The 27,627-nt window shown below is 39.9% G+C and overlaps 1 protein-coding gene across 3 annotated transcripts in view; it reads left to right on the top strand.

The window, feature by feature from the left end:
• Positions 1-27,627, top strand: part of mtcl2 (microtubule crosslinking factor 2) — a 73,037-nt gene that overhangs the window by 14,566 nt on the left and 30,844 nt on the right. For all 3 annotated transcript variants that reach the window (XM_079557537.1, XM_079557536.1, XM_079557535.1), the window contains exon 4: positions 4,783-4,932. In XM_079557537.1, coding sequence (XP_079413663.1) covers positions 4,783-4,932 — 150 coding nt within the window. The remainder of the gene's footprint in view (positions 1-4,782; positions 4,933-27,627) is intronic.

Below are 27,627 nucleotides of genomic sequence, written 5' to 3'. Positions count from 1 at the left end.
AAATCACGATTGATAACAATCCTGTATCATTATGTCTTTTAAACATATTTTTATTTAAAATCTTCAACAAACAAAAAGGTGCATCAATGATGAATGTAACAAAGATCAACTTAAAATATAATTTACAAATGAAGACCGGTGGTCCATAAGTAGGTCAGTTTTCAGTTGCAATCTTGCTGTTATTTCTATTATATAATGGTAGTATTGTTAGTTTTGCAAATGTTACAATCAAAACAGTCCTTTATAGGGTTACAGTTCAAATAGAATAACACAAAACAGATTATGCAAATGGTTTGCAATTAAGGCTCATGATGAGCATTAGGGCCTTTCAAGGCACAAAGTAATCTTATTTCATATTTTACACACTTGTGTAGAGCACTAAAGTTTTTAACACAATGTAATTTGTTCACACTTGATCAATTTTAAATAAGCTTACTATTGCGAAACACTACTTTCTTAATATCGTAGAGTAGACTGATGATTACACAACCTTAAGTGCAATTAGAATAAATTCCTGAAGCAGCGGAAATATGGATAATTAATCACTCATATTTCCATATGTTCCAGTCTGCACTTTACACGGATGCTTCATACATTCAGTGAAGTCCACACTCAGCTGTTTGTATCTTGCTGACAGAGGCTTAAGGATGTGATAGTAATGATCCATCCCTATTGATGAGATGTGACCAACACCTGTTTAAAGAAATATTGTTTGAATTGCTTTTAGAGCAAAAACATGCAGCTTTAAACAAAACTGAGCAGTCCTGGCTCACAGTCCGTCATACTGTTTAACTTGGTCTTGCGTAACAACATGTATCAGGAATCAGAAATATATCCATTAACATACATTTAATCAGCTTGACTGTTACTGTATTTAAAGCCTCAGCACTTCCTGTTTACATTTCCGGTTTATCCATAGACGCAGTTTACTATGGACACATAATTATGTTTGACAGTGGCACATTTGTGCCGGTGTTCCATTATTTTGTTCAGCTATTCGATGTGGATGTTTATTTTGAAAGCCTAGCCCTCAAACAATCAATCAAAATATGGCCTTCATGCAAACTACTCATCGCCATGGTTAAAAGCTCAAAAAAGTAGAAATTGGCAACAGCCCCCTTTTAAGATCGTCTGGTGCTTCTAACGTCTCACTCTTGTCTGTGATGTTCCAAAGATAGCCTAAGCAGTAGTGCGGGCAGCTGCCTCACTACTGGCCTCTCAGCTTTTAAATGGTTTAAATATAGGCCGGATTAGACTGTGATGTAACTGCGCAGCGATCAGTGGTAATGCCGAGACTGGGAAGAGTTATTATCTAATAGATGACCTCTAGACATTAGTCCACGTTAATCCTATCACTGTGCATAAATAAATACTGTGGAATATGCAAAGTCTTGTCAAGTAAAAATACTCATCCAAAGAACACTAAAAGTTATTTAAATATCATAACAATTCTCAAATACATTTCATTGTTACTTGTCAGTGCAATCCATCTTCATTATTCCACTTGACTGGCTTGTTACTCTGAGACGTATCTTTTCGGTCCCAAATGCCCTTTGTGTTTGTGTTTACTGTTCCTTTGGTTAAACCCTGCCTCGGTGTTATAAATCCGCCTCAACCATCCACACTGTGAATTTACCCATCAGCCCCTGGGAGCCTGTTAAATCATTGAGACCTTTTCCACCTCTAAACCTGTCAATGGTACAAACAAGGCATTAGATCAGGAGCTGTTTGTTTAAAAGAGGAAGTTCGGGGCAGAGGGAGTAGTGTGTTTGATCTAAACAGAAGATAAGAAACGGCCTGCTCTTAAAAACAACACAATTTAGAAAGATGGTATCACTGGATGACTGAGCCTCTTCAACTGACAAAGTGAAGACATCTTTGGATCTAAGATGCCCTAAATACTTATTACTTATAATAGACACACGCAAAAAGGATTGAATCTGATATATTCATTTGACTGATTAGCAAAAAGCACTAAGTGTGTGAAAGCAAAAAGGCCCCCTTGTCCCGGTTTATTGTCCCATGGGCAGGCATGTCACGATAGCACATTTGAAAGTATAGGCAGGAAAGTATCGCGATAAAAAATATTATTGAAACTAACGATACTGTGAACTCTCAGCCATAAAAATGACAGTAAACCTTTGTTCTAAAAGTGCATCATCATATCCTAAAATACCACACAAGCTGCAATAAACATAAATATATTAAAACTCAATTTGCTTCAGTGAAGGTTTTACAAAGAAAGAATGAGGGGAAAAGCTAATAAATGTACAGACGATATATATCGAGCCCAAAAATGTATCGTTTATCTGTTTTTTATTGAACGATAAGGCGATATACTATATATTGTGACAGCCCTACCCGTGGGCATGTTTCCAGAATTTTTAATCCACGGCTGTGTAATCCATCCCAGCCTACTTTAGTCATTACAGGGTTTCCGTGGGGCATTAAAAAGCATTAAAAGTTAGGGTGGCACAGCGGTTAGTGCTCGTGCTTCACAGCTAGAAGGTCCTGGGTTCACTTCCCACCTGGACGGGACCTTTCTGTGTGGAGTTTCCATGTTCTCCCCGTGTCTGCATAGGTTTTCTCCAGGTACTGCGGTTTCCCCTACCACAAAAAACATGTACAGTAGGCAATGAAATGTCATTAAAAAGCATTAAATTGGATCCAAACTGACATTGAATCTAAATTTCTTGGAAAATTACTGTTCAAGTTAATCAAAAATACCAAAGTTAAGGTCTAAAACTTATTCAGTTACAGTTTTTTGTGAATTTACCTTTTTTTTTTTAGCGCAAGAGTTTTCTGTTTAAAGTTGCATTATGCAACTTTTTATGCGAAAAACAAAGTTGATATTTGTGTGTATTTGAAATTATAGCGACCCAGAGGCTGTATGAGTGGTCAGCATGGCGCTTTTACTTTCCATCACAGTGGTCTCTACGACGCTCCAGGATCAATTGTTTTGTAGGTTTTCTGGTGAGAAAACACCAGTGAAAACCTTCCAAACAATTGATCCTGGAGCGTCCTAGACACCACTGTGATGGAAAGTAAAAGCGCCATGTTGACCACTCATACGAACTGTTGCGTCACTACAAGGTCAAATACACACAAACATCATCTTTATTTTTTCGCATAAAAAGTTCCATAATGCACCTTTAATAAATAGTAAAACATGACCAAACCTGCTTCTCCTACTTTTCTTCTACGCTTGAATCCATTGATTTAAACTCCCATCCATCGTCCCCTTGTCAGTGACAAATTGGTTCATTGTTCTTGTTTGTTTGGGGGAAGGAATTCAAGGCCATTGAATCTCTACCCAGAAACTATAGGCTTTAATTAGTATTCAGGCGATGCCGTACCCAAAAATACATGTGACAGTCAAAGAGCAATCAATACTACAGATGACGGTGGTACAGACAATAATGTAGAATGCTCTCAGAGGGATAGAGAAATACATTTATACCTCTTTCCAAAGTTTCCCTGGGTCTGTAAAGGAAGCTGAATTAAAAATTAGTTTTGACTGTTGGAGGCAGGGCTGAAAGAAAAAAAATGGCAACCAAAATGAATTCATTGGATTGGGCAAAACTACAGTCTCAAATATCCTGTCCCTTTTAGCAATAGATGTTTCAGTTTTCTGTGAACTAATGACGTTAAAAAATAATTGAGAGTTGTGAGAACTTGTTTCTTTCTGCCAATATTGTTCAGCCTTGTGCTCCCCGTTTTGGCACCTATCTCTCATCCCTACCACTATAAAGCAGAATCAAAACACCTGAAGTATTATAATCTACTGCTCCAATGAATAATGACGTCCTCCACACAGTTAAATAGTATTGGACGTTTCTCCCTGGCACTTCACTGTCACTCTGTTGGATTAAACGACTCCACACAGAGAAATAGTTTGAGGATGAATGGGTGCGAGGGGAGTGTGGGCTGAACACCAGTGCATTGTGGGTAACTGCTGCGGACTCAGACAACAACACGCATAGTTAGAGCCAAACACGCTTGTCACAAATGATCGACTATACTTCAATGTTGTCTCGTAAATACCAGAAACTCTGTCTTGTACAATCTGCGTGGAGTCTGTTTCATCGTAGATATTGCAGAGCAGCCTTATCAGCTTAGCAAGTTTTCTTTTTACTTTACTTTGATGCTGAAGGTGACCTACAGAAAACTCATATTGCCCGTTAATTGTTTTCCAGCGATATTAGCTCAAACCTCCCTGTGAGCGTTTTGCTCCGGGCTGAAGGATCCCGCTGACAAACTTGACATAAATAATCACAGTAAGTTTTGTGACTTGGCAGATTTCCTGGAATAAATTAGTCTTTGGTCTTACCTGAGCAGACGGTGCGCCGAGTTGAAAAGAGTCTCTAAAGCCGTGATGACAGTTGGAAGTGTGCTCCTGTCGGCGCTGGTTTGAAAAAGGATTCGTTTATAGCCAGATTCTCATAACTGCGCTTAGATCTGTCGACAAAGATCAGGATTGCACCATGTAGTAGCAATGCCTATAGCACTGCGTTTTTGGTTTAAGCTCCAACAACCAATACCTCTTACTCAAGCATGAAGGCAGATCTCTGTGTTAACCGTGCAACACTCGCTGATGGTTCACCTCGCCCAAAGTCTATAGTTGGCATAAGATCAAAGCGACGACCACCCCTTACAGCAGTATAAGCAGTAAAACTAAGCTCTTACAACCACCCTACAAACGTGCCCTTCCCTCTGTGCGGGATTACGTATGCTGGGCTAACACACGGGTTCTAACGCATTTCATTATCTGCGTGCTTTCAGGTGGCGAAGGACGTCTCCATCCGCTTACACAGCCAGCTGGAGGGCGGAGAGAAGAAACGCACTCGGCTGGAGGAGGAGAACGAGGAGCTGAGGAACAAGCTGCAGGACTTAGAGGTGGCTAAGCAGGTGCTGCAGCAGGAGATAGACAAGGTAAGGAGGGCGCTGTATTCATGTTGCCGACTGGTTAAATATGCATATGTGGATGGGGAAAATGTGTGTTTTTCTTCCAAAAAACCTAATGATTCATCCACAATTTCCCCCTGCATCTGTGTCTGAAACGTCTGACACGTAAAAAATATGGCATGCTTCAGCTCTTGACTCCATCTAGTGGTGCAAAATAAACCCAGCGGTTTTCTCATTAAAGGGATATTTCAGGGTTTTTGACATAGGGCCTCATTTCCCAGTTATCCAGAGTGTTGTTGATTTCTGGAGATATACATATTTTTTTAAATTCATGCAGTCCTTATATTTGAAGAATTTAGTGATGCTAGGCTAGTGCTAGGCTAGCGCATGTCTATGGTAACTAGTAGCCTATGTTAGAAACAGTCTGACCCAGGCACAGTGCACCTGAGCCAAATGGCTTATAACACCAGACTACCGATATAAATGTCTGTGTTGACTGAATAAGTTTTGAAATATAACCATTTTATCTGAGCAGCATCAGCTCCCTGGTTGTAAGCTAGGAGTGATCCGCTAAGTTACCGGATCTACAGTAGTTTGTTTACCTGCAGCCGGCATTTCTACACGTGGAATTCAAAAAGGAGCTTTCTACAAATCAGGTATGGCAACGTTTGGAGGACGACCCGATGATTTAGAAGAGTATTTTTAATGCAGGCTACTAGTTACCATAGACATGCACTAGCCTAGCACCACTAAACTCTTCAAATATACGGACTGCATGAATTAGAAAAAGAAAAAAATCTCCAAAAATCAACAACACTCTGGATAACTAGGAAATGAGGCCCTATGTCAAAAATCCTGAAATATCCCTTTAATAGTTATGACTAGTACATATTTAAAGTAGTGTACTATAGAAGTTGGCAGACCTCTTAATTTGGGCAATATTTTAATGCACGTTAACTCTTTGCTTGTTTTTGTTGGTAGTGTATTAATATGAATGGAGAAAGTCCAAATGCTCAGTGGTTGTAGCTGTTGTTGAAACTGTCAGGGATGAAACCGGTCGCAAAGTTTCAGACAGTATGTTTAATTCTCGAAAGGAAAAGTGCTCTTTGTTTTCTTATTTTTCCCCTCTTCTTGAATTGTTGTGTTCATTTTTTTGTCACTTTTCCTGTTTCGCTGCTTTTGTTTGGTGCCTGTTTACTTTGCGGTCCTTGTGGTCTTGTTAGAAAATCATTGTTTATCTCCGCGCCGTTTCCTCTGCCCCCATCTCTTTGTGGGCTTATTCTGCCACTTTAGCTCTGCTTTGGGACTCTCTGAGCTGCTGCCAATAACGGTCTTCTATGAAAAAAGAGAGAGAACGAAAGAAAGCCCAAACTATTTGAGTTTTGGGAGAAAAAAGGAAAAGCGAGATGACATTGCACTTTGGAAATTGAAATAGAAAGAGGTTGGCAGTAATTTCCTTGTCTCCCTCTGAGATTCATTTGAGGGAACAGAGCATTTTAGCTGTTTTGGATTGTCACCACCTGAAAGGCTTGGCAGCTGGTCCTGCCCTTGGCCTCAGACCAGGCTCCTGAAGCAGAGCAGGGTGAGATGGGTCACTGAGTCTTTGGCAGGATGATTCAGATCTTTCTGGGCATATTTGTGAGATTGATAGGGGTAACAAGGCAAGTAAGCATTACTTTACCTCAGTTTTGACGTTAATTGCATTGGCAGGCATGTTACTGTTCAAAATAATACTCAGATTAAATTGGTTACGCCTCATGCCCTGGTGATTCATTTGCATACATTGACTTGTTTTCTGTCATCATGAACATTTAAATTATATTACCATTGTGCCTTTGTGTCACTGGGCAAAATGCAAAGATGTTAAATAAAGAAGCAATGTGGAACTCAAGTAAAAGGATCATTAGCAGGGGCACCTGCGCCTTTTTTCATTGACTGAGTGCTGAATGTCAGATTGAAGAGCTTTTTGTTTCAAATGTCAGTAAAAATCAGAGGTTTTACTGTGGTCCCTCCTTCCTCCACACATTTATTTATAGGCTGTGGTGGTTTGAGTTTTAAACGTCCAGTAAAATGTTATTGCCATGGCTGTTTTTGTCAATTCAGCAGAAACCAACAAAATGTGCCACATGTGATGCCCAGGCCATAGTTTGATTTATCTGTTAACTTTACATTTAGAACTTTTGTTGGTGTGAATTTACAAGCCACTTGGATTCCTGTGTTTTGAAAGCAGACGCACAGCTTCAGTCTGGTCCATATCGATATTCTTTAAAAACACAACAATCGACTTATGCTGCACACCAGCTCTCTAAGCTGGCAAAGTATGAGATTTCATAACAGAAGTTTTGTTTTTTAAACATGCAGCTTAATACATTATCAATGTGTTGTTTGTAGCTATTGCTGAAGCCTCCTCCTTTGAGACTATTGATGTTTTAAGCAAAGCTCCAAATGATTAATGGAGAAACCAGACTTTGCAGTCAGAGCCGACACTAACTACTTTTAGCCAGATGTTTGTCGAGGATAAAGCTACTTTTTCCATTGCATTATAGGACTTCTTCTGAAGCACTGTGCACTATTGTGAAAACTAATGCTGTACTTTACAGTGAGTCATCAACACATTACGTCATTTTAATTGAGGCCCGAAATATAACAAAGCTTGGTTAGCCATGGTTTCCAAACTGTGGGCAAAAGAAGTTATTGCAGTTTAACTTTGACACAGTAAATGTACTTTATGAAAGTTGTTTTGCAGTCATTGGAAGTAATTACTTGAGAGCTGATATATTGGTTTTAACCCACCTCTGATGGTATCAAACATGGCAGCATCATTTTCAAACAAAAGCACTAATTCCAAGACAATTAAAGACTTAATTTGCCTTCACACTGAGATAATCACAAAATCACTCTCCTGTGAACTGCAAGTGGCTGTTGCTGTTGAAAAATCACAGCATGAGACGAATACATTTCTAACATTGAACACGCATGGTTATTAGATCTTTAAAATTGTTATTTGTTTCATGATATTACAAGGGCGTTAGGCACATATCATTTATATCATCCAGAACAATATATGTTTTTTGTTACTAATTAAATAAATACATTTGTAATGTGTCTAATAATAGTCTGCTCGTGAAGCTACAGTATCTGCTATAGCCTCATTATGCATGTTTCATCTCACAATCCTCCCCATCAATTCTCTGGAGTGCTGCAGACTTTGTTTACATTGCATTGTGTTTGCTGTTTGTAAATCCTTTCATTCCCCCATGGAGCCAAACACGTATTGTTAAACTCAAATAATGGCTGTAACGGCACAATTAAGTCGAGTAATTAAGGCAGACAGGGACATCTGAATGTAGATCTTTGTTCTGCTCTCTCTCCCCTAAGTACCGTAGCATTACTCTTAAAATTGCGCAATACAAGAGACGAGACGCTGATGTAAGGATTTCCTTCTATCCCGATGGCGTCCCGTCTCCTAAGAGTTATTGATTTATTAGAGATATTTGACCTGGATGGATTAAATGCCCGTTCTATTTTGGCAAACAGTCAACAGAGTAGGAAACGTGGGTGAAGTTCAAGTGACAATGAAGGTTAAGGCACACTTTTATGTCCTTTTGTTTTCTGTGTTTGACCCATCCTTCCAAGTCGGGCAACCTGGAGCTTAGGGTGACTGCAGTGTAGCGCCATAGGACCCATCTCTAGATCTTGGTCAGGAGAACCTCACTGAAGGGGGAGTTTATTTTGCATTTGTTGTGCCTTACCGTATACTGTATGCTTGACCGAGGTTTGAACCGACTATCCTCTGGTTGATTCTCGTCATGCAACACCTGGTAAAGTGGTTCGCATTGAAAAGAAAAGTCACAGTGCTGCAAAAGCGTTGGCAGCATGATGATAGATGTTGACTGCGTGTGTAATAAGGCGGTGTGGACCTGATGGATGTAAAGACAGGCGCAATAGGAAATGAAAACCTTGGGACAGCCCTGTTTCTCCAGAGACGAACCAGAATGAGACAGAGACCTTGACCTGGGAGGATGAATTGAATAGGGGGGTTTGAAAGTGATGCTCTGATTGTGTGACAGACGTCGAAATCACAATGGATTTTATAATGGCGTTACACGTTGTAGACATCAAACAGATGCCTGGCCTTGAACCTTCCTCCAAATCTGAACCAGACTCCCAGCTAGATTATTTGTCCACTAATAATTTTGGAGGCAGTTGTGGTGAACAGGTCTGAGCTCATTCTACACATTAGGACATTGCTGGAACATGTAGGGGGAGGAAAATACTTCATTTTAATATGTTTAAACTCTGTATAGTCCCTTTAATGTTTTGGAAGAGTGTGGTGACAGCTTCCATCTCTTGGTGGATGAACTCCCGCCTCTCGGTCCATGAGTGGAGCGATAGTGGACAAATCGGGAAATGATCGGCAGCTGTCCAGATGGTTCTTTTGAACAGAAAGGAGGAGCGTGTGGCTGGCCAGGCAACAACGGCAAGTTTAATAATTCCACATGATCAAAACCTCTAAAACCAACTTTTTATTGTATGACAAATTGAATTGGGCTCATACAGAATATAGATTAATACATACGGCAGGTCCACATTGATGTTCGAGGAGGAAACTTTGTATCGGCTTATCGTGTCACATGACCTCTCAATGAGTCAATGTAAATATGATAGCCTGCTGTAATAGAATGTATGTCTGAGGCCAAGTGGCTCTCAAGGACAAAACTTCTCAATTGATGAATAGATCCATTAACTAATTATGTCATCAAGAATCAATATAAAACGTACAATATGTCATACAGGGCTCAGTATGACAAATGCATGTGGTTTTTGTGTGCCAAAAAATTATCTTACACGGTCGTATCCTCGAGCAAGTAAACTGTCTTTTCTCTGATACCCTTAACGCAAGCCCTAGAGTGTAAAAGCAGATGCAAAACATCCTATTTGCCTTACTTGATCTGGTCAATGGTGGGCGCAGGGGAAAACAGGTCTGTTTTTTACTTACTGAGAAGTTTCGACTCTTCTGAACTAATATAAAAAAAAATGTAAATGAAAGAAGTCATACATAAGTTTCATGTTATACAAAAAACTAATTTCATGTATAGCTTGACTAAATCTCTTGACAAATTGACAGCTCAAGTATTAGCAACATGACTGCTTCTTGGTGTTGAAAATCTTTAGGTGCAAAAATGTAAACATTATACCTTGATTAAAACCAAAAATAAATGATTGTATCAGATTTATATTACAAATGAGTCCAATGCTTGTGCACCTCACAGAATCCTTGCGCACTCCAATCCTTGCTCTCCTCGACTCCAAACCTTTGTTCAGCCGTTCTTTTGTTCAGGTGTTTTGCAGCAGCTGTGGACACATCGCCCGCAGCACCAGTCCAACCCAATGGGAACCCAAATACATTATATACGGTTAGAACGAGGAGGTCCAACGAACTAGAATCCCACGGAGACACAAAGGAGGAAAGATGCGTTTGTACAGTGGGCGATTCACCATTGGGAGGCAGATGGAGTAGAGGGCATTTGTACGGACTGTACCAAGCGGCTTTTAGCAGGAGGCTGGCAGATAGAGGTATAATGGAACGCAGTGCAGGGTATTGTGGTGTGATTTTCCTCTTGTTAAAATGGATAAATGTTGAGCTTTTTAAATACTTTTCTGACTGAAACTGATGTGAAAAGCTATTCTTTGCGAGATAAATGCTTTGCTGTGGAGGCAATTTAAGAGCTGAAAAACAACAGTGCAGTATTCTGGTGAAGGTGTAAACGCTTTTTACCATGGTTCAAAATAGTGACATTTGCATAATGTCCTTCTTTAAGCCTCTCTCTGTTCTCAGTATGGGTCTAATTCGTTTTGAAGGTTGTTCCCGAGGTGTGCGCTGTCCCCGTTTCCTATGGGGAGAGATAAGGTCAGAGTGTCTGAAGTGACATATATACAGCTAAAAGTGGGATCTCGATGTTCACAGCTACCTCCATAGTGAACTTGAAATGTGAAAAAAGGGAATTGCCTGGGAAGGGTGTGGAATTTCAAAGGAATGCTTATTAGAGGTACTTCCTAATAGTGCAATGTTAAATGTAAAGGTGTTGCAGGTGCTTGAATGTTATCAACATTATTCATTAGTTTATTAGGAATAAGTTAAATTACTGTTTTTACTCTACTGCACATTGTTAACCTCTTACCCCGCCTTAACCTGAGCGTAGATGAGTTGATGCGTACCTGTTTTTTTTTTGGTCACATTTTTGTGGCTTGAACACAGTTACATTACACAAAAGAAACCCAAAATGTGACTAAAACGTGTTAAAAACAACAAAAATGTGACAACAAAGCAATGAAAATGTGACAAAAATGTGTCAAAACAAGACAAAAATGTGACTTGAATGTGAAAAGAAAAACAAGGATGAAGTTTAGATGAGTTTTGTTGCTCTTAGGTTTCAAATGAGGCGTTACTCTATAGGCTGCAAACTCCAGTCGAGAAGCTTTTAGATTTGAGTAAAACTTAACCGGAGAAAATGAGCTCGGTAAAGAGGTTAAACATGGCAACATTGTATTTATTTTTTGTCTTCCTGAACTAGCTGCCTTATGTGTTGCTTGCAAATAAAGCAGCACTGTTTTCTGAGATTCCCATATTGATTGGTTGGATTAGAAATTCCTTAAATAATTTACTCCAGCTGCAGCATTTCTTCATATTTCAAGACCTGCGGCCTATCCTTTTAGTTCCTCATGCTTTTTATATCTCGAGATACAGCAGTAAAATATTAGTAATTTGACTAATCTTGAAACAAGGAACTCCATGTCTGCATCTTCAATCCTCTCTGTAGTTTGTGGAGGGTTTTGCCGTGCTCGCATTAACTTATTTTGTAAGTAGAGATCTGTAAACTTGCTGACTCGCATACTATATCTAGATTGCGTCATGGTAATCTTGAATCTGCTCGGTAACAACAACTAACAAGGCATCTTTGCTTCACGAGCAAAATAACAACAATACGCCTGTTTGAAAGGCTCTCACTATCGGCTGACTCAGCCCGTTTCACTCTCATTATTGTCCTCATACACTTAACCCCTCCTTCGCCTGCCTGTTATTTCTATAGGAAGCCGGTCCGCTCTTCCTGTTATTGTTCCAACTGTCTTGCGGAGAGAATGTAGTGAGTAATTGTAACAGGGGACGGTCTTAGGGCGTCTCCTCTCGACAACTTTTATCACATGTTTATTCCTGTCAGGAAATGGGACTAAGTTTTGACCAGGTTTTAAAGAGACAAAGAGATCTAAAGGAGTAGAAAGTAAGTAGAAGGTGCTGCAGTGCGAAATGATGTTTCAGTTAATCCCATTCACTTCATTTTTACATGTATCGTATTTTCCGGACTGTAAGTCGCTCCGGAGTATAAGACCCACTGGCCAAAAGATGTCCAATGAAGAAAAAAAATAACAGGCTGAGGTGCCGTACGGTTTGCTAACATAACACATGGATGGTTAGCTACATAAAGCATAAACAATGAACTAAACAGGTGTCAGGTGACAGTTCAGATAGCACAAAGAACAAGCCAAACTCTCCATCTCTCTACAAATCACTAAATCCATTGAAATCTTCGGTGTCACTTCTGAGCAATCGCCTTAGCAAATATGTGGGCACAGCGGCGTAACTGCACCGTTGACAAACCTCTCCCGGCAGCACGTTTTTCAAGCTTTCGTGTGGGAACTCGTTCCTCTGGCTGTGACCATCAAGCTTTTAGCTCGTAATTAGCTTTTTTTGTTTTCTTCATTGCAGTAACAGTAACCTCCGCTTTTCACCAGTCCCTCGCAAGTTTCTCGCTCACTCCAAACTTCCTTTCTGTTGCTCGATTAGCCTGCAGTGCCCTCTAGCAGCATGTGAAATTATACATTTGAATTAAAAAATAAAAATCACATATTAGTTGTTCCGGAGTATAAGAGGCACCCCCAGCCAAACTATGAAAAAAGTGTGACTTATAGTCCGGAAAATACGGTATGTACAGGTGAACTTAAGAAACTAAACGTCCCATGGTGAATCAATACAATTTTTGACTAACGGTGTGTGTTCTAATTCTGGAATTGTAAATAATTTTTTCAGCTCATTCTGGGGTTGAAGAATTAACAATTCGTTGAGATGTTTTTCAACTTAAAGGAATAGGCCACCGTTTTTGCATACTGAGATATGTTCTTACCTTAGCTTAGACAAGTTCTTTTGTACCTGTCTGGTCTTCCCCCGTGCCTTCAGTCACATAAACACAGCACAAACGGCGTTAGCATTTAGCTTCTCCTCTCCTCTATAGCTCCAAACGAGGTGAAGATAGAAGCTACCAAGCTCTTCCACGTCTTCACTTTACTGTGCGGATGTCGAACTACTCCTGGTATTATTACGCCTTACAATATAGTTCCAATTTTTATCCGCTTAGAAAATCCACATTGTTTAATTTTGTGTAATTATACTTTTGTAGTGTAACACTTCACTTAACCATATTTAAATAGGGAAAACGTGGAAGAGGCTAAATGCTAACGCCGTCTGTGACTGATTGCTCGAGTGAAGACCAGACAGTTACAAATGAACTTGTCTAAGCTAAGGTAAGAACATATCTCAGTATGTAAAAACAGTGGCCTATCCCTTTAAGAACTGTGAATTATTATGACAGCGTAGATATGATGGAGCACTATGGCGTTATTGACAGATACTTCTAAGCCAGGTCTGGAGTGGATTTCGAGCAGCCAACTTGATTTGTAGGACTCCATAAAACATCACCTGCTCCTCTTTCCTGGCCTCAGTGCGTCTCCAGAGAAAATCATGCGGATGTGGAATTCCTGATTCTTCTTCAGGTGTTTTTTTTTTCCTTCCCCATTTCATCTCTTACTGCTGTCGTCCTCCTGTGACCCAGATAAAATAGAGATACAAACTTGGGTCTTCTCTCATCATACTGACCCAGTTAGCAACCCCTGCACCTGGCGACTGACCAGCTACAGCTGACCGTTTCATTCCAATGTTACTATATACTTGAAAGTCTATGTTTGGGTATATTGCGCCAGATGTCAAAACAGTTTAGTCGTCCCATCTAGCTAGGTTAATACAAATGTGGGCTTGCCTGGGAACATCACAAATTCTGTAAAAAAACATCCAATATGCCCCTGTTTGTTGTCCTGGTTGAGTAGTTTGCCTGGTGGCTTAAAAGCTATCAAAAGCAGATGACACATTTCCCCATCCCAATGAGGTTGATGTTTGGTATATGTATTTACATGCCAGATATCTCGCTACTATCCTTCTTTTGGAAATTTAAGCGCTTGTATCTGCAAAATTATGACCAACCACAAAAGCCAGCCTTACGCCCACACATGCATTTCCATGTGTGCCCATATATTGCCTATGATATGCAGTATGCTTTGGGTCAGGGCCTTCATGACAAGGGCACGACTGACATGTTTATAGGGACCTCGTGCCTTGCTCTAGCTCACCCGAGACCTGCCTGACTATTCTGGGGTAGGTCTCTTCTTCTGCACTGTCATGAGCTAGGCCTGGGGGTTTTCTTTTGTATGAAGTAACAATAAACCTGCTCCGGTGTAGGGTTACCATGGCTCCAGGAAGAACGGGAGTGAACTTAGACATCCAGTGACTAAATGAAATGTGCTTTTGAAATTCCTTATAGCCCTACAATTAAAAAAAAAGTACAGTCTTCCTCATCGAATACAACAACAAATGCTTCAGTGACATTCCAAGTGGCCATCGAATCTATTCTATTCAAGGCAAAACCAATTACTAATTAATCTTCACACTCTCTACCTCTGCAGTGGCTATGCAAGTCTATTAAGAGTAAGCTGCTATGAGGTAAGTAAATTGGAGGGAGGAGGTGAACACACTTAAACAACAGATCCCCAACGCATCCACCTACTATTCCCATATGATCCAATAATGCACTACGTCTTGTATGTTGCAGTTGAAGCGCCCTCTGTCCCGCGCTCTTGTCCTTGAGGCTAATGTTAGGGTTGAACTGGTTGTGGAGCATCACAGAGGAGCATTGGGATGAGGGCTGTTTAGGGTATAATGGGGGGTTTGAAGGGGGGCTCTGGAGGCTGCGGAGGTAATTTCATGGCTCAATGGCAGGAACATGACATGACTGGGAGATAGAGGACAAGCTACCGATGAGAAGGAAGGATGATCGTGCGAAGTTTTCAAGACTAATGTTGTGAGTGTTCATTTTTTGAATGTTTGCTGTTCATTTCCACCATTGTTTATCAACGCTCACAACAAACATTTTGTTCATCAACCAACTTATTTTAAGTCGCTTAGTTGGTAAAATGCTATAGATGTATAAAATTGCAAATTGCCTGTGTTTGTGAGTTATTGCTTTAAATGTGTAGTTTACTAACCACATCAGTAATATGATCAGTCAATCTAGTTTTTTCCTCCTTTTTTAAGTAGTGGTACAAAAAAGATCGACATAACCTATATAAAGCAGTCCCAATAAACATTATTATTTTGACATGTGACAATGATTATTATTACACTTATTGCTAAGGAAGATTTCGAGAATATGCAATGAACTTTTTCCACAATATTGCAATAAACATACAGTTTGGTTAATCCCCAGCCAATTCCAAGCCGTGAAATTTGGATATAGTTACATCCCTAATAGCCCTGTGCATAATGCACAACAATCATCCCTCATTGTGTTTAGATTAGACTTGGAAGTCTGCCTTGAAAACAGACTTCACAATCCAACAGTGGAGACAGATTTGGCAGATTTAGCTCTGCAGCATATGCTCCTGTTCTTTCATCAGGTTAAATCACAAGTGTCCTGAACTGCACCAAAACAACACCTGCTTCTCTCAGACTGACAGGCCTTCCACAAATACTCCTCTGCATTCTTCTTCATTACAGGACCTTTTTTGTGCCATGCAATTTGTTCGTAAATGTCAAACTAAATTAGGCTTTTAGTTTAGGCTTGAAGCATCTCTCAAGCTGTCAGAGCAATTTTAAGGGACACTGACAAATTGTTTGTTCTAATACTTCATTCTAAATGTGCTTTATTTTTATTTTTTTTATATAAAAATTGCATTTTTATATAAAGGTTCAAGCTGAAACATGTTCAAGTGTCTTTTACCAACAACAAGCTACACCTAATGGAAGTGTTCAGTGGGTTGAGCTTTTGCTGTGATGGTTTGCAGTTTGATCTTCATTTACCATTTTATCCAAACTGAAATGGGCAGTGCATGTTTCTGTGAGAGAAACACAAACATTGGTTTACTCCACAGAACTAAACCCAACAAAGGGACATGTGTGTGAATAATATAAAAATTTAACACGAACAATAGATAATAGAAGGATTTAGAGAACGGGCAGCGTCAGCAGTGATCAGATTATAGTGGGGATTTAAAATCCATTTGAGGTTCTGGTCTGGACAAAGACCATGCAGTTAATGGTGTAGAGGTGGGGGCTGTTGCATGCAGAGCACATTAAAGGTTTACTGCTGCTAAAGTACTGTTATATCTCACCTGGGACTGAATGGATTTAGTATAACGGCGTCTTCAGCAGCTCCTCTGGGAACAGCAGGACATGTTTTGACACCGTTTGATTGTTGTCGGTCAATTGTACTTACATCATTCATAAACTGTATCTTTTTATCGACACTGATACAATCACTTAAGATCTCCTTAATGGCACATTGGTTTAGCTTTGAACTTGAGGTAATAAGATGTTTAATTTTGTATTGAATGTAGCCAACCTTTTGATGAGCGGTCGTGCGATCTATGTTTATGAAGTCTATCATAACGTGAAAGCACTAAAAGTCAAAATGATATTAACTCAAAGCCTATAACTCAAGTGCAGCGTGAATCCTTTTTAGAGACACGTCTGCACTAAATTGCAAAAGTGCAAATTGCCGCCTGCACAGCCCAAACCGATTTTTCAGTTTGCGGAGTGTGAAGCTGTTAAGTCCTCTGTCTTTGGGTTTCTCTTTAAAAATGTAAGAGTTCAAATCGATGGGCTCGAGCTCCTCTCCAGACCTGCACAAACACACACACTTTCACACACTCAGACACCCTCGCAGAAACAGAGGTGGGTTATTACTCAGACGAAAGCTCTTAAAGGGCCACACAGGGAGACGCACTTTAGAGACACTCAATATTTCACTGAAGTCACGGCCCGATCTATTCAAATGTCAGGTCTTTGCTCGAAAACAGGCAACCCGTGCAGAGCTAGTCAAGTTTGTAAAGTTTGCTAATAGGCTAACTCAACTTCAACATGAACAAAGCTGGTCGGATGCACACAGTAAATCATTATTACTACTTTGTTCATTTTCAGGACAGTGCATGCTACTTCTTGCTGCAATATGGGCCCCACCTAACGCCCATAGTGTTTTTTTTATTATTTTTTATGAGGTCCCTAAGTGCTCCTTCATGATTCCTCTTTTAACTCCTCCATTGACCTTAACTCCTTGTATGAGAGCGGACAGCGGACATATTGGCTTGATTTATGGTGCCGAGGTGTGCAGATGATAAACGAACTGGCCCACATTGGTATTCTCCGTAAACGCTGCTCTATCTGACTACATTAGGGTGACTGGACAGGAGCAGCTCGCAGAATCCAAATGAGAGAAATACCTGGGGTTCAGTGTGTCAGGACTGATTTGAGTGGGGGTTGGGGGGAATGTCCATAGATCTAATGGAAGAAGAGTTCAAATGATTCAGTAATATGGCGGTCTGATAACACCTTCAATAGGCTCTGTGCAGGTAATGTTTTTGGCTAACTTCCTGTTGGCCAGTTTAGGGTGATGACTACTTCCTGTCCACATTTTAACGTCAGTCATTAATTAAATAAGATTTGAAAACAGACAAAAACTTGAATAAATGTCAAGCCGAGTGTGTTTCTTAAAAAAAGTAGTGCAGAGGGCGATGCTGTTTAACCATGTTAGCGTAAACTTAGCATTAGCCTTTCGCTTCAAGGCTGAAACACTGAAATTCAGAAAAGGCGCTGGCATAAACTATTTTACCCTTGATTATCTAATGTGGAGGAGATGTTTGTGACTGCAGAACGATATTTTGAAAAAACAATTTTGACTGTGCTTTTCCTTTTTGGACACCTTTTTGTTTACTGTGACAAATTGTAGCTAAAGCAGTACCTCAAGTAGATAAGATAAGATAAGATAAACCTTTATTCATCTCACAAAGGAGAAATTCACTTGTTACAGTCGGCGTTACTTCACAGTCTTATTGTACAGTAAAGTAACTCATACCCCTAGAGGCCATAAGGTGTTGTAGCATGTAGCAGTTTTTTACTCATCAATTGTCCGTGAGAGTAAATACTACGCTGACAGAAAAGGCAATTACACAAAGAGATTTTTTTTTTTCACTCAAACTTGGCTGTAAATGCTATTTAAGTGGCGTTAGCCCACAGTTAGCTTTGCCCGTTAGCCTGTTAGCTCTCTTTCACGATTCCATTAGTGTGTATTGGTGGCTCCGACCCGGATGGAGCAAAGTTGCAATTGTGAGACACCTGGGGGAGATGAAAGACCCCCCCCAGTCACCCCATTAACACTTGTATTACCCCTAGAGGAACTACGAAAAGGATTTATTAGGGTAAACAAGTTACTTAGTACTGCTTTAAAAAATAAAAAAGGTTTAAAAATGTATTCTGTATCTGATAGTATTCCATTAAATTAAAGTTGAAATATTTCACTTTCCATGTACAGAATAATAAACAAATAATGATCATGTTAGCTTAGAGACAGTTAATCACAGATGTCAGCAATGCACTTCTTGAAACCTTGAATGAAGAAAGCCAAGTTATTATTTACTTGGATTTAGAGAAATAACAAGATTTCTTGTTTGCATCTATTCCTTTCACTCTGGTGTTTAAACCTCACCATAACAGTACCGCTCCTCTTATATCCTCCCACTGCCTCCTCCCCTCCACGCTCCAATTCCTGTTATGCTCTGTGACATCATCATTGCTGGCCTGTCCCGCGGTGTGATGTGGAAGTTGAGACGTGTGTAAAATCGGGCCCCGTCCTCTGCTCCCGTTGTTATGGTTACAGTCCGAGGCTCCAAAGGCAGCTGCTGCTTGTCAGGGGTTAGAGACAGAAAGAGCAGCACAGTGGGAACAAAGTTACGCCGAGTTACACCGAGTTTTGACAAAAAGTGTTGTTGTTTTTGTTTGTTTGTTTTTTGTTTTTTTTTGGGGGGGGGGGGGGTAGTTTGTTGTAACAGAATGGAGTGACAATAATTTTCAGTAATGAACAATGACCAACAAAACTGGAGAACATCCAGACTCCACATTGACCTTGCTATCTATCAGGCGAGAGCTCCACTGCTCTTTCCTAGAGTCTTGTTTAATCCTCATGTCTTTCTTTCTGACTGTCATCTCACTTCATGAAGCACTACATTCACTCCCATATTATCATTTCAATAGACATTAAACTTAACCCGGGAGGACATTCACTGGAGCTTAGAGACTAATAGTGGTTTCATCTCTAGCATTAAGGTCTTACAGCAACTGCTTGTATTAACTCATCCCACTGGACCCAGGTCTCCAGCGCTGGTTTAAAGTTACAGTGCACTGGGTTATGTTTCTGTTGCATAATACAGTCTTCATAGTATTTCACGATCAGCATTAGTGTCAATCAGTGTGTTCAGTTCAGCAAAGCTCTAAACCGTAACTTTATGCTCTACTTTCTCCAAGACTGACAGTGTTTACATTTCCGATGCAGTTCTTAAAGGCCCTGTACCCAATTGTCTTTACTAGTGTTGAAATGACATTGGTTTTGTCCTGCAGTACATTGAATAAAGCAGTGCTTTATGACACGCCCGTGTTATTATAAAGCATTTTTTTCGATTGTGAGTTTGCAAGCTTGTTTTCGTTAGCATTACAGTGACCATGAAAAGTGACCCTGACATTTGTGAAATGCTCATAAACTCATTCTTGTGAAGAATTGAGTTGTTTGTTGGGAATGTTGGGAATACATTTGAGCCACAACTAACAGTTACTCAAAGTTTCTCTTTCAAATAAGGCGACACTTTAACAGTGTTGCCACTTTTATATGGGCGTCATTGGGCGATATAAATAAATTACCATTTTGACAAACTATTTTATGAAGCCCTGTCCTTTTGTTGATGCTTATTAACTTAATGATATATGTAGTCTTTCTATAACATGCGGAAAACCTAAAACATTGTACTCAATGTGCTGGAAGTAACTGCAGATTTGAAAGTCAAAACAAAAGAGTAGTGAAAACACCGACCCAATCCATGCCCTCTCCAATTCTGAGCACACCTTGCCATTATAAATAAATGATTACCGTCTTTCACTCTGGGTTTTAATATTGAACACACTTCTTTATATTTTCATGAACCTTTGCAAACATGCTATTGATATATTCCTCTGGGTGGAAAGAGTATTACTTCTTATAACTACAATACGACACTAAATTGCATGATTTGGACTGAAGATGAAAAGTGTGGCAATCACTGCACGTTCTTATCCTGTAATCTCCCAGCTTTTGTGTCATCTTTTTGGTCATGAATGAACAATCAAAGCTGTCTGATCAGTGTGTAATGTAAGATGCAATATAAGATTTTCTGCTCCATCAAAACTCCACTTCAATGTTTGTAGGCGTCTACTAGGGCCGTTGGTCCCGACCTTTTTGCCCCTCGCATATTGGGGTCAGGCTGAGCACCTCCAGTCCAAAAACACAAATGCCATTACCATTTAATTTGCTTAAATAATCTCTCATGACCTGAGCCTCTGACCAAACCCCACTATCATCTTGCCATGGCGAAAAGACCCTTAGCAACACTCTCGTCCCACAGCAGAAAGGTCTTGTGCTCATTTATCAAACAACATGGTGCCTTTCTGTGTGGTGCCTGTGCTCAAGGTGTCGGTGGATTTCCTAAGTCTGCTGTGGTTTTCCCCATCAACCTAAAGCCACACAATAGGCTAATCCTACAGCAATGATAAAACAGTATGTACTTGTAAAGCATATGTGACCTGTGCTAGAACAAGTCTGCCAGATGCAATGTTAGCTACATCTGCAACACCCATTTTACAAGGCTATTGTCAATACACATCCCTAATACTTGTATAACTGTATGCTTTTAGTGTAGTAATATTAGATTAACTCTCCCAGGCTGTTTCCCTGTGGTATGATTTAGGTAGAAGTTAATTGTGTTTTAATCCATGCTGGTCGCACAGAGGTTTGCTGCCTAATGGTGCAGAGTAGAAGCTCAAAGGAAGGCTGAAGGGGAGAGAGGGAGCCTGCAGTTAAATGGAATCTCACAATGCCTGGACACCGAGGCACTGTGGTATTATGGGATGGACAGTCAGTATTATTGGGGGGTGCCGTGGCTGCATAGGGGCTGATTATGTAAGTGGCTACAATAAAAGGCTGGTGAGGCGCCTGGGTTTACTGGACTGGAGAGATAAATGAGAGTATAGGGCTGTAGAGAAATGGACATTATTGCACAATTCGAAGTAGAAATTGGCCTAAAGTCATTCTTTTGTTTTTCAAAATTTAGATTTGTCCCAAAATCAACCATTTGACAGGTTTTCTCACAAATATTATTACTCTGGGACATGTTTAAAATGTGCACAGTGAACGGAATCTTCATTTTAAGAAATGAATAGAAAATCAGATAAAAACTCTGAACAACTCCTGTTACTGCAGAACTACTTTAACAAATGCTGAATTATGGATGTATTTTCTACCAGATAAAGATGTGAGGTATGGTTTGGAGCAACGTGGTTCAACAGCCCATAACTACATAAATAACGGACAATGCTAACCTTGATAATAACGTTAGCTCCATGCTACAAGCTAACGGCTAACTTGAGTGGCGTTATTTATTTTATTTTTTTCACTTCACAATTTGATATAAACAACTCACATAAAGTATAATGATCTTTACAACTTGTGTAAAATATAAGATATTATTATATTATTTATTCCTTAACAACATAAATCATAATACAAACACTTGGCCGCTCCAGCAGTGACTGGTTTGATTTTATTAGGCTGCTTTAGGCATTTCTATCATAGTTTCTGATGCAGCCTTGATTAGTTGCCGCTATAGCATGCTGCCGCCAGCTTTAGCATGCTGATGCTAGTCGCGTCATTTTGTACGGCGATCAATAATACATTCGCAGAGGTTAAAACTCTGCGAATTCTCTAAGTTCTCAGCTTCAAAATGGCATATACATACATGCCCATATTCACTTAGATCAAGTTAATGAAAGTTGTGTTTTTAAAGCAGTGAGAGCCAAAACGATTTGATATAGGATATTTGTAACCGATACCCACCGATATCCCTAAGTATGCTCATAATCCGACATAAAATAACTCCATAACTGACACACTGACACTTCCCTCTCACTAGACCACGCCCCCTTGTATGCCGTGTTGCCATCTGTATCTATTATCCAGGCCACCAGAAATTTTGACTACTGCCACACTCTCTTTTTTTTTTTAGAACAGTCAATGTTAAGTCATATAAAAACTGCTGTCGATGTAAGATTAATCTTGTTTGAGAAACTTGACGGACATGTTTAACTGACAAGCCTAAACACTGAATGATTTTCCCAAGTGTAGCAAGATTCATCTGCCCCTCACCGTCAGCTGTACATGCCCTCCATTTGGCTCCATTTGGACAGGTGCATCATGGGAAAAAGAGGGGGATTGTGGGTAAATGTGTCTCTAATTGGGCTGAGTTGTGTCGGAGCAGCGTTGACACCAGCGCAGTGAAGTGGAGTGTGTTTGACAGGCCCAAGGATGCAGTAATTGGCTTCAGCAACCGCGTCCACAGTTATGAAATCACGTAGAAACTGGGAGAGCAAGACGGACAGCAGAATGGAACAGCTGCCATTAAGCCCAATCAAAACTGTTGTCATTAGGGCTGCATGATGTTACAGTTGTCTTTAATTTACTGGTGCAGATTAGGACTAAATGTTCCCCGGTTGTCCATGAGAAACAACACAAGGGGTCAGTAAAGAGGTATTTTAGTGGATTCTTTAATATTTTTCCTCATTCAGTCATTTTAGGTTTAGTTTCATGCTCTAGTGTGGAGGTTTGTGCTCTTCAATCAATCGCTGAAATATCTGCCTTTGTGTAATGACCTGATTTGACCCAGTTCCTCTGACCCACTTTCCCTATCCTGAAGTGACTGATAGTCCCGCAGTGTCCCCTTGTATATAGACAGACAACACAGTGTGGTGTGCCAGAGAACAGAGGGCGGTAATGTTGTCTATGAGGCTGCTGTTTTTCTTTCGTTATAGTTAATACTTGACCGTAGATAAACTTGAATGAATGGGGCAGTGTCACATGTTTTTTATGGTATTTAGAGGCTGCCTGAGATCATCCTTTTGGGGAAGATTGAGTGAGAGTGTAGTAATTCGAAACACAAAAAAAAAGAAATAGCAGGGAAATCCAAAACATATTTCAAGTGATGATAAAATGGTTTGAGTTTTTTACTTCACGGGCCAGAGGAGAGACAAAACAGCCCCCTGAAACCGGCACAGCATTGCGCTTTAATATTTTACATCATAACACGGCCGTGAGCGGTGATTTTCACAGACTGTAACCGCTAGTATTAACTACTGTTTGTCAACCTTCATAATTCAACTTTCTGTGGCTTCTTGTAGTTTTTCACTTTTGAATAACTTAATTAACTCCACCATCAAGCTTCATTTGTCCACATTGTTCATCTCGCGCCCTTCAGACCTCCCTGACTTTACTGAAAACAACAACAACAAAAAGTCAGATAGTAGCAAATACAGGTGAAACTTGGAAAATTAGAATATCATTCAAAAGTGCATTTATTTCTGTAATTCAATAAAATGTTAAACTAAGATATGATATAGACTAATTACATGCAAAGTGACATATGTCAAGCTTTTGTTTGTTCTAATTTTATGAGATTTTTAATTTGGAGTTTTTCCAAGCTGAGCCATAATAATCCAAATTATAACAAATAAAGGCTGTACATATCTCACTTTGCATGTAATGAGTCTGTCATATAGTTTCACAGTTTAAGTTGAATAACAGAAATGAATGCACTTTTTAACGATATTCTAAGTTTCACCTGCACATGAGCCCCCAGCTTCAGACTCGTCTCAGACATGCATCTGCTCAAGTCTGCAGCGTGGCTTTAAATTCATCCATTTCGTCTCTGCTCCACAGAGTGCTTTCTCATTTGTTGTCAAGGCCAATCCCTCTCTCCTATATGAAGCTAAGCAGAGTTTCTCACTGTAAAATAACTTCTTGTTCTGGTTCAATAGTCAGACCTGATGTCAATCCCGGCTTCAGAGAGACAGTGTTACGCAGTCTCAGCTCCAAGAACGTCAGAAGACAACTCTGGGAACTACAGCTACTCCTAATCCTGCAATGACATGTACAGGGTCCTAGTTTTATAGATGTCCTGACTAAAATGGTGTGGTAAATGGTACACTCAAACCATCTGTTGTACCATTTTAATAGAGTCTGTACTTTGTTATACTTCTGAGACTGATTTTACCTTAAAGGAACAGGCCACCATTTTTACATACTGAGATGTTCTTGCCTTAGCTTAGACGAGTTGATGTGTACCTGTTTCGTCTTTGTGCGTGCGCTCGATCACGCAAATGTTGTTAGCGTTTAGCCTCTCCCAGCAAAAATATAGCTCCATACTGGGGTGAAGTTAGAAGCTACCAAGCTGTAGGGAAGAGACGATAATTAAACTTAGAGTCACAATAATTTTAGCAAAAATAATTGCGATTAACGATATTATATGCCCATGGTTTAAAATGGTTTTACTGAAACTGCAGATTTTACAGAAATTATGGGAATTGGGCAATGAAATATCCTCTTCATTCTATACATGTCATACAACAAATATACAACAAAATTGCATTAAATTATAAACATAGAACGAAAACCAGCTGATCTTTTCATAATCGAGAGACAGTCATTGTTACTGGTTTGATAACGTAGCACTACCTGGTGGATTTAGCGAATATCTTCTAGCGCGATGATCACAATTATTAAAAAATGTGGCGATCAATTAATTGCCATTTTTTATTGCGATTAACGGTATTATTCTTTTTTGTCCCATTCCTACCAAGCTGTTCCACGTTTTCCATATTTAAATACAGTTACGTGAAAAGTTCCATGGTCCAAGTCCATTTTACACAAAATTAAACATGTCGGTTTTCTAAGCTAGATAAAAAGGGGAACTATGTTGTAAGGCGGATTAACAATTGGAGCACGTTGACGTTCACGCAGTAATATCGTCGAAGTACTCCAGGTGTTGTTGCGCCTCACAATATAGTTCCCCTTTTTATCCACTTAGAAAATCGACATGTTTGGATAATCGCTTACTACATTTGCGTGACTGAGTGTACGCACAAAGACCAGACAGTTACTCATCAACTCGTCTAATATAAGAACACATCTCAGTATGTAAAAACGGCGGCCTATTCCTTTAAACTAACAAGCAGAAAACCCTTTTTGAAAGATTAGCCCACGCTGCAATTTAATTCTTTTGCTCACTTACTGTTTCTTGTCATTGTAATTGTGAAAGTCTATTTCAATATTATTATTCAGACGACATATTCCACGTCTCTAGTTACTAGAACCTTCAGAAACATGTTGTTACTGCTAATACATATTTCACGGTCCGCTGTTAATCTTCAATAAAACATTTTCATTCTTTCCAATGATGATAAGCCGCTAATAAGTAAATTGAAGAGAGAAAGAGAAGATAAAGCAAAATGAGAGGGAATAACTACCTTCTAAATAATTGTGCTTTAAAGGTGACTGCACAGAAGTTAATGATCCATCTCACAGTGGGATTTACTTTGGGACTGGAACAGCAGCTTTGTACAGTGTGGTGAAAAATGAACTCCCTCCAGCTCCTATCCTCTGTGCTCTCCCTTATACAGTCACTACAGGACACACACTCGCAGAAAATACTGTAGCCCTTCACAGAGTCACCTACACAGGGCAAGGACAAGCACAAAGGCGTCTATACGCTCCGAGCTGCAGTGAAATGTGTTTGATAATGCTGTGTTTTATGTTTTTCCCAGACTGCTGGTTCCTAACTCTATCAACAGCAGAATGGGTTACACACATCACAGTCAGATCACACAGTCACATCCAATTTGCATCTGGCAACTGTTGGTTAGTCAATCAGGGTCTACTTCAAGTCAAGGCCTGAACCTCCGATTTAAAAAGTGATTTAGACACTTGAGTTTAATGAGGTTAGTTTCCCTCCAAATGCTTGTGGGAAAGTTTCAGTCTCAGCCGCGTGAATACATTTCGCTCCGAGAGACAAATCAATGCGGGTTTTCTCCAAATCAGCTCTTTCTCGCCGATCGATGGGACTCTCATGAAGTCAGTTTATTAGAGACTAAAGCTCAAGCAACAGGCCTCTGCTGCTCAGACACGTTGTACCTTGACATTCTCTCCATCACCCCTCTGAGCACGTTATGTTCTCATCCATCTCGTCCTGGCTGAGTGCTGAACCAGAGTGAGTCAGCCATTGTGCGCTCCTGTACCATGAGACCCAGTAGAAACCAGGAAACGCAGGTCAGGTGACAGCTCAGCAACAGCATGGCGAAAAATTGTCAATTCTACAGCGATATGATGTGTTTTGACACTCAATCCTGAACGTTGAGGTTTACCTTCTATGACAATGGTTCCCAAACTTTTCACATTTCAAACCGCCTCGTAAAGAAAGCAATAAACAGATTCCAACACATACTGTACATACAAGACCAACGATATGCAAAGTGGTCGCGCAAATATCAATCTGATAGAGAATGCGGGTTAGACAATAGCCCACTATGCAAAGTGGAGCATTGTCATGAATAATTTTCTTTTCCCGTCCTTGGAATTGTTCGAGGGCAAATATTTGAAGTAACACAAGACAAAATGAAAGACTAGGAGAAATTAAAGCTGTCGGGGAAGCGAGAAGTTTCAAGTTCACATGAAGGACAACTGAACATCAGTATTGTGCTATTGTAGATGTGAAAATGTCATATAGATATCAATAGCATCTAACTGGCACTGACTTCATTAGTAATCAATAATATGCTATTTCACACTGTTAACTTTCAACAAGAATACATGTGTACAAAATACATTGTAACTATCACAACAAACTGATCAACAGACATTTATGCTTTTCCTGATAGCCTTGTTGTGCGTAAAGCTGCTTTATGTGCACCGCCTCAGTAATTGTGAAAGGTGAAAGATTTATTGTCCATCATTTTTGTGTTGACCACGGATGTTTACTCTGTGCTGCAGGAGTTGGTGGAGGGTTTGCTGTGGTGAAAGCAGGTAGAGAGTGAGTGGGCGATGTGCGACACATATGTCCTCAGTCTCAGACAGCAGCTGTGGAAAATATCAGGAGTGAAAGCTGCTTTGGATAACTGTCTTCAGGAATAGAAATTCGTTGAAAGATGTATCACAAATATTGTCAAAATACTGACCTCCCTCAGGACATTGTCCCCGTTACGCGATGGGAAACTTTTTTTTTTTATCCATTGAGCAACATGAATACTGAACCGAATGTGTAAGTTCAAAGTGAAGCTTTTGATTGTTGATTGTTTATTTTTTCAAAGCGTCCTACCGTGGCCACCACCAAAATGTGTGAGCACTCAGAATAAAAACTAAAATTGCTGTAAAAAATCAAGTGCTTTTCAGTTGCTGGTGTTAAGATTGACACAAAGCTCCAGTGTAAAAGAAAACAAATCCA

The sequence above is a fragment of the Gobius niger genome, assembly GCF_951799975.1.
Source record: "Gobius niger genome assembly, chromosome: 6".
NCBI classification, from domain to species: Eukaryota; Metazoa; Chordata; class Actinopteri; order Gobiiformes; family Gobiidae; genus Gobius; species Gobius niger.
This window is presented reverse-complemented; position numbering and strand designations above follow the sequence as displayed.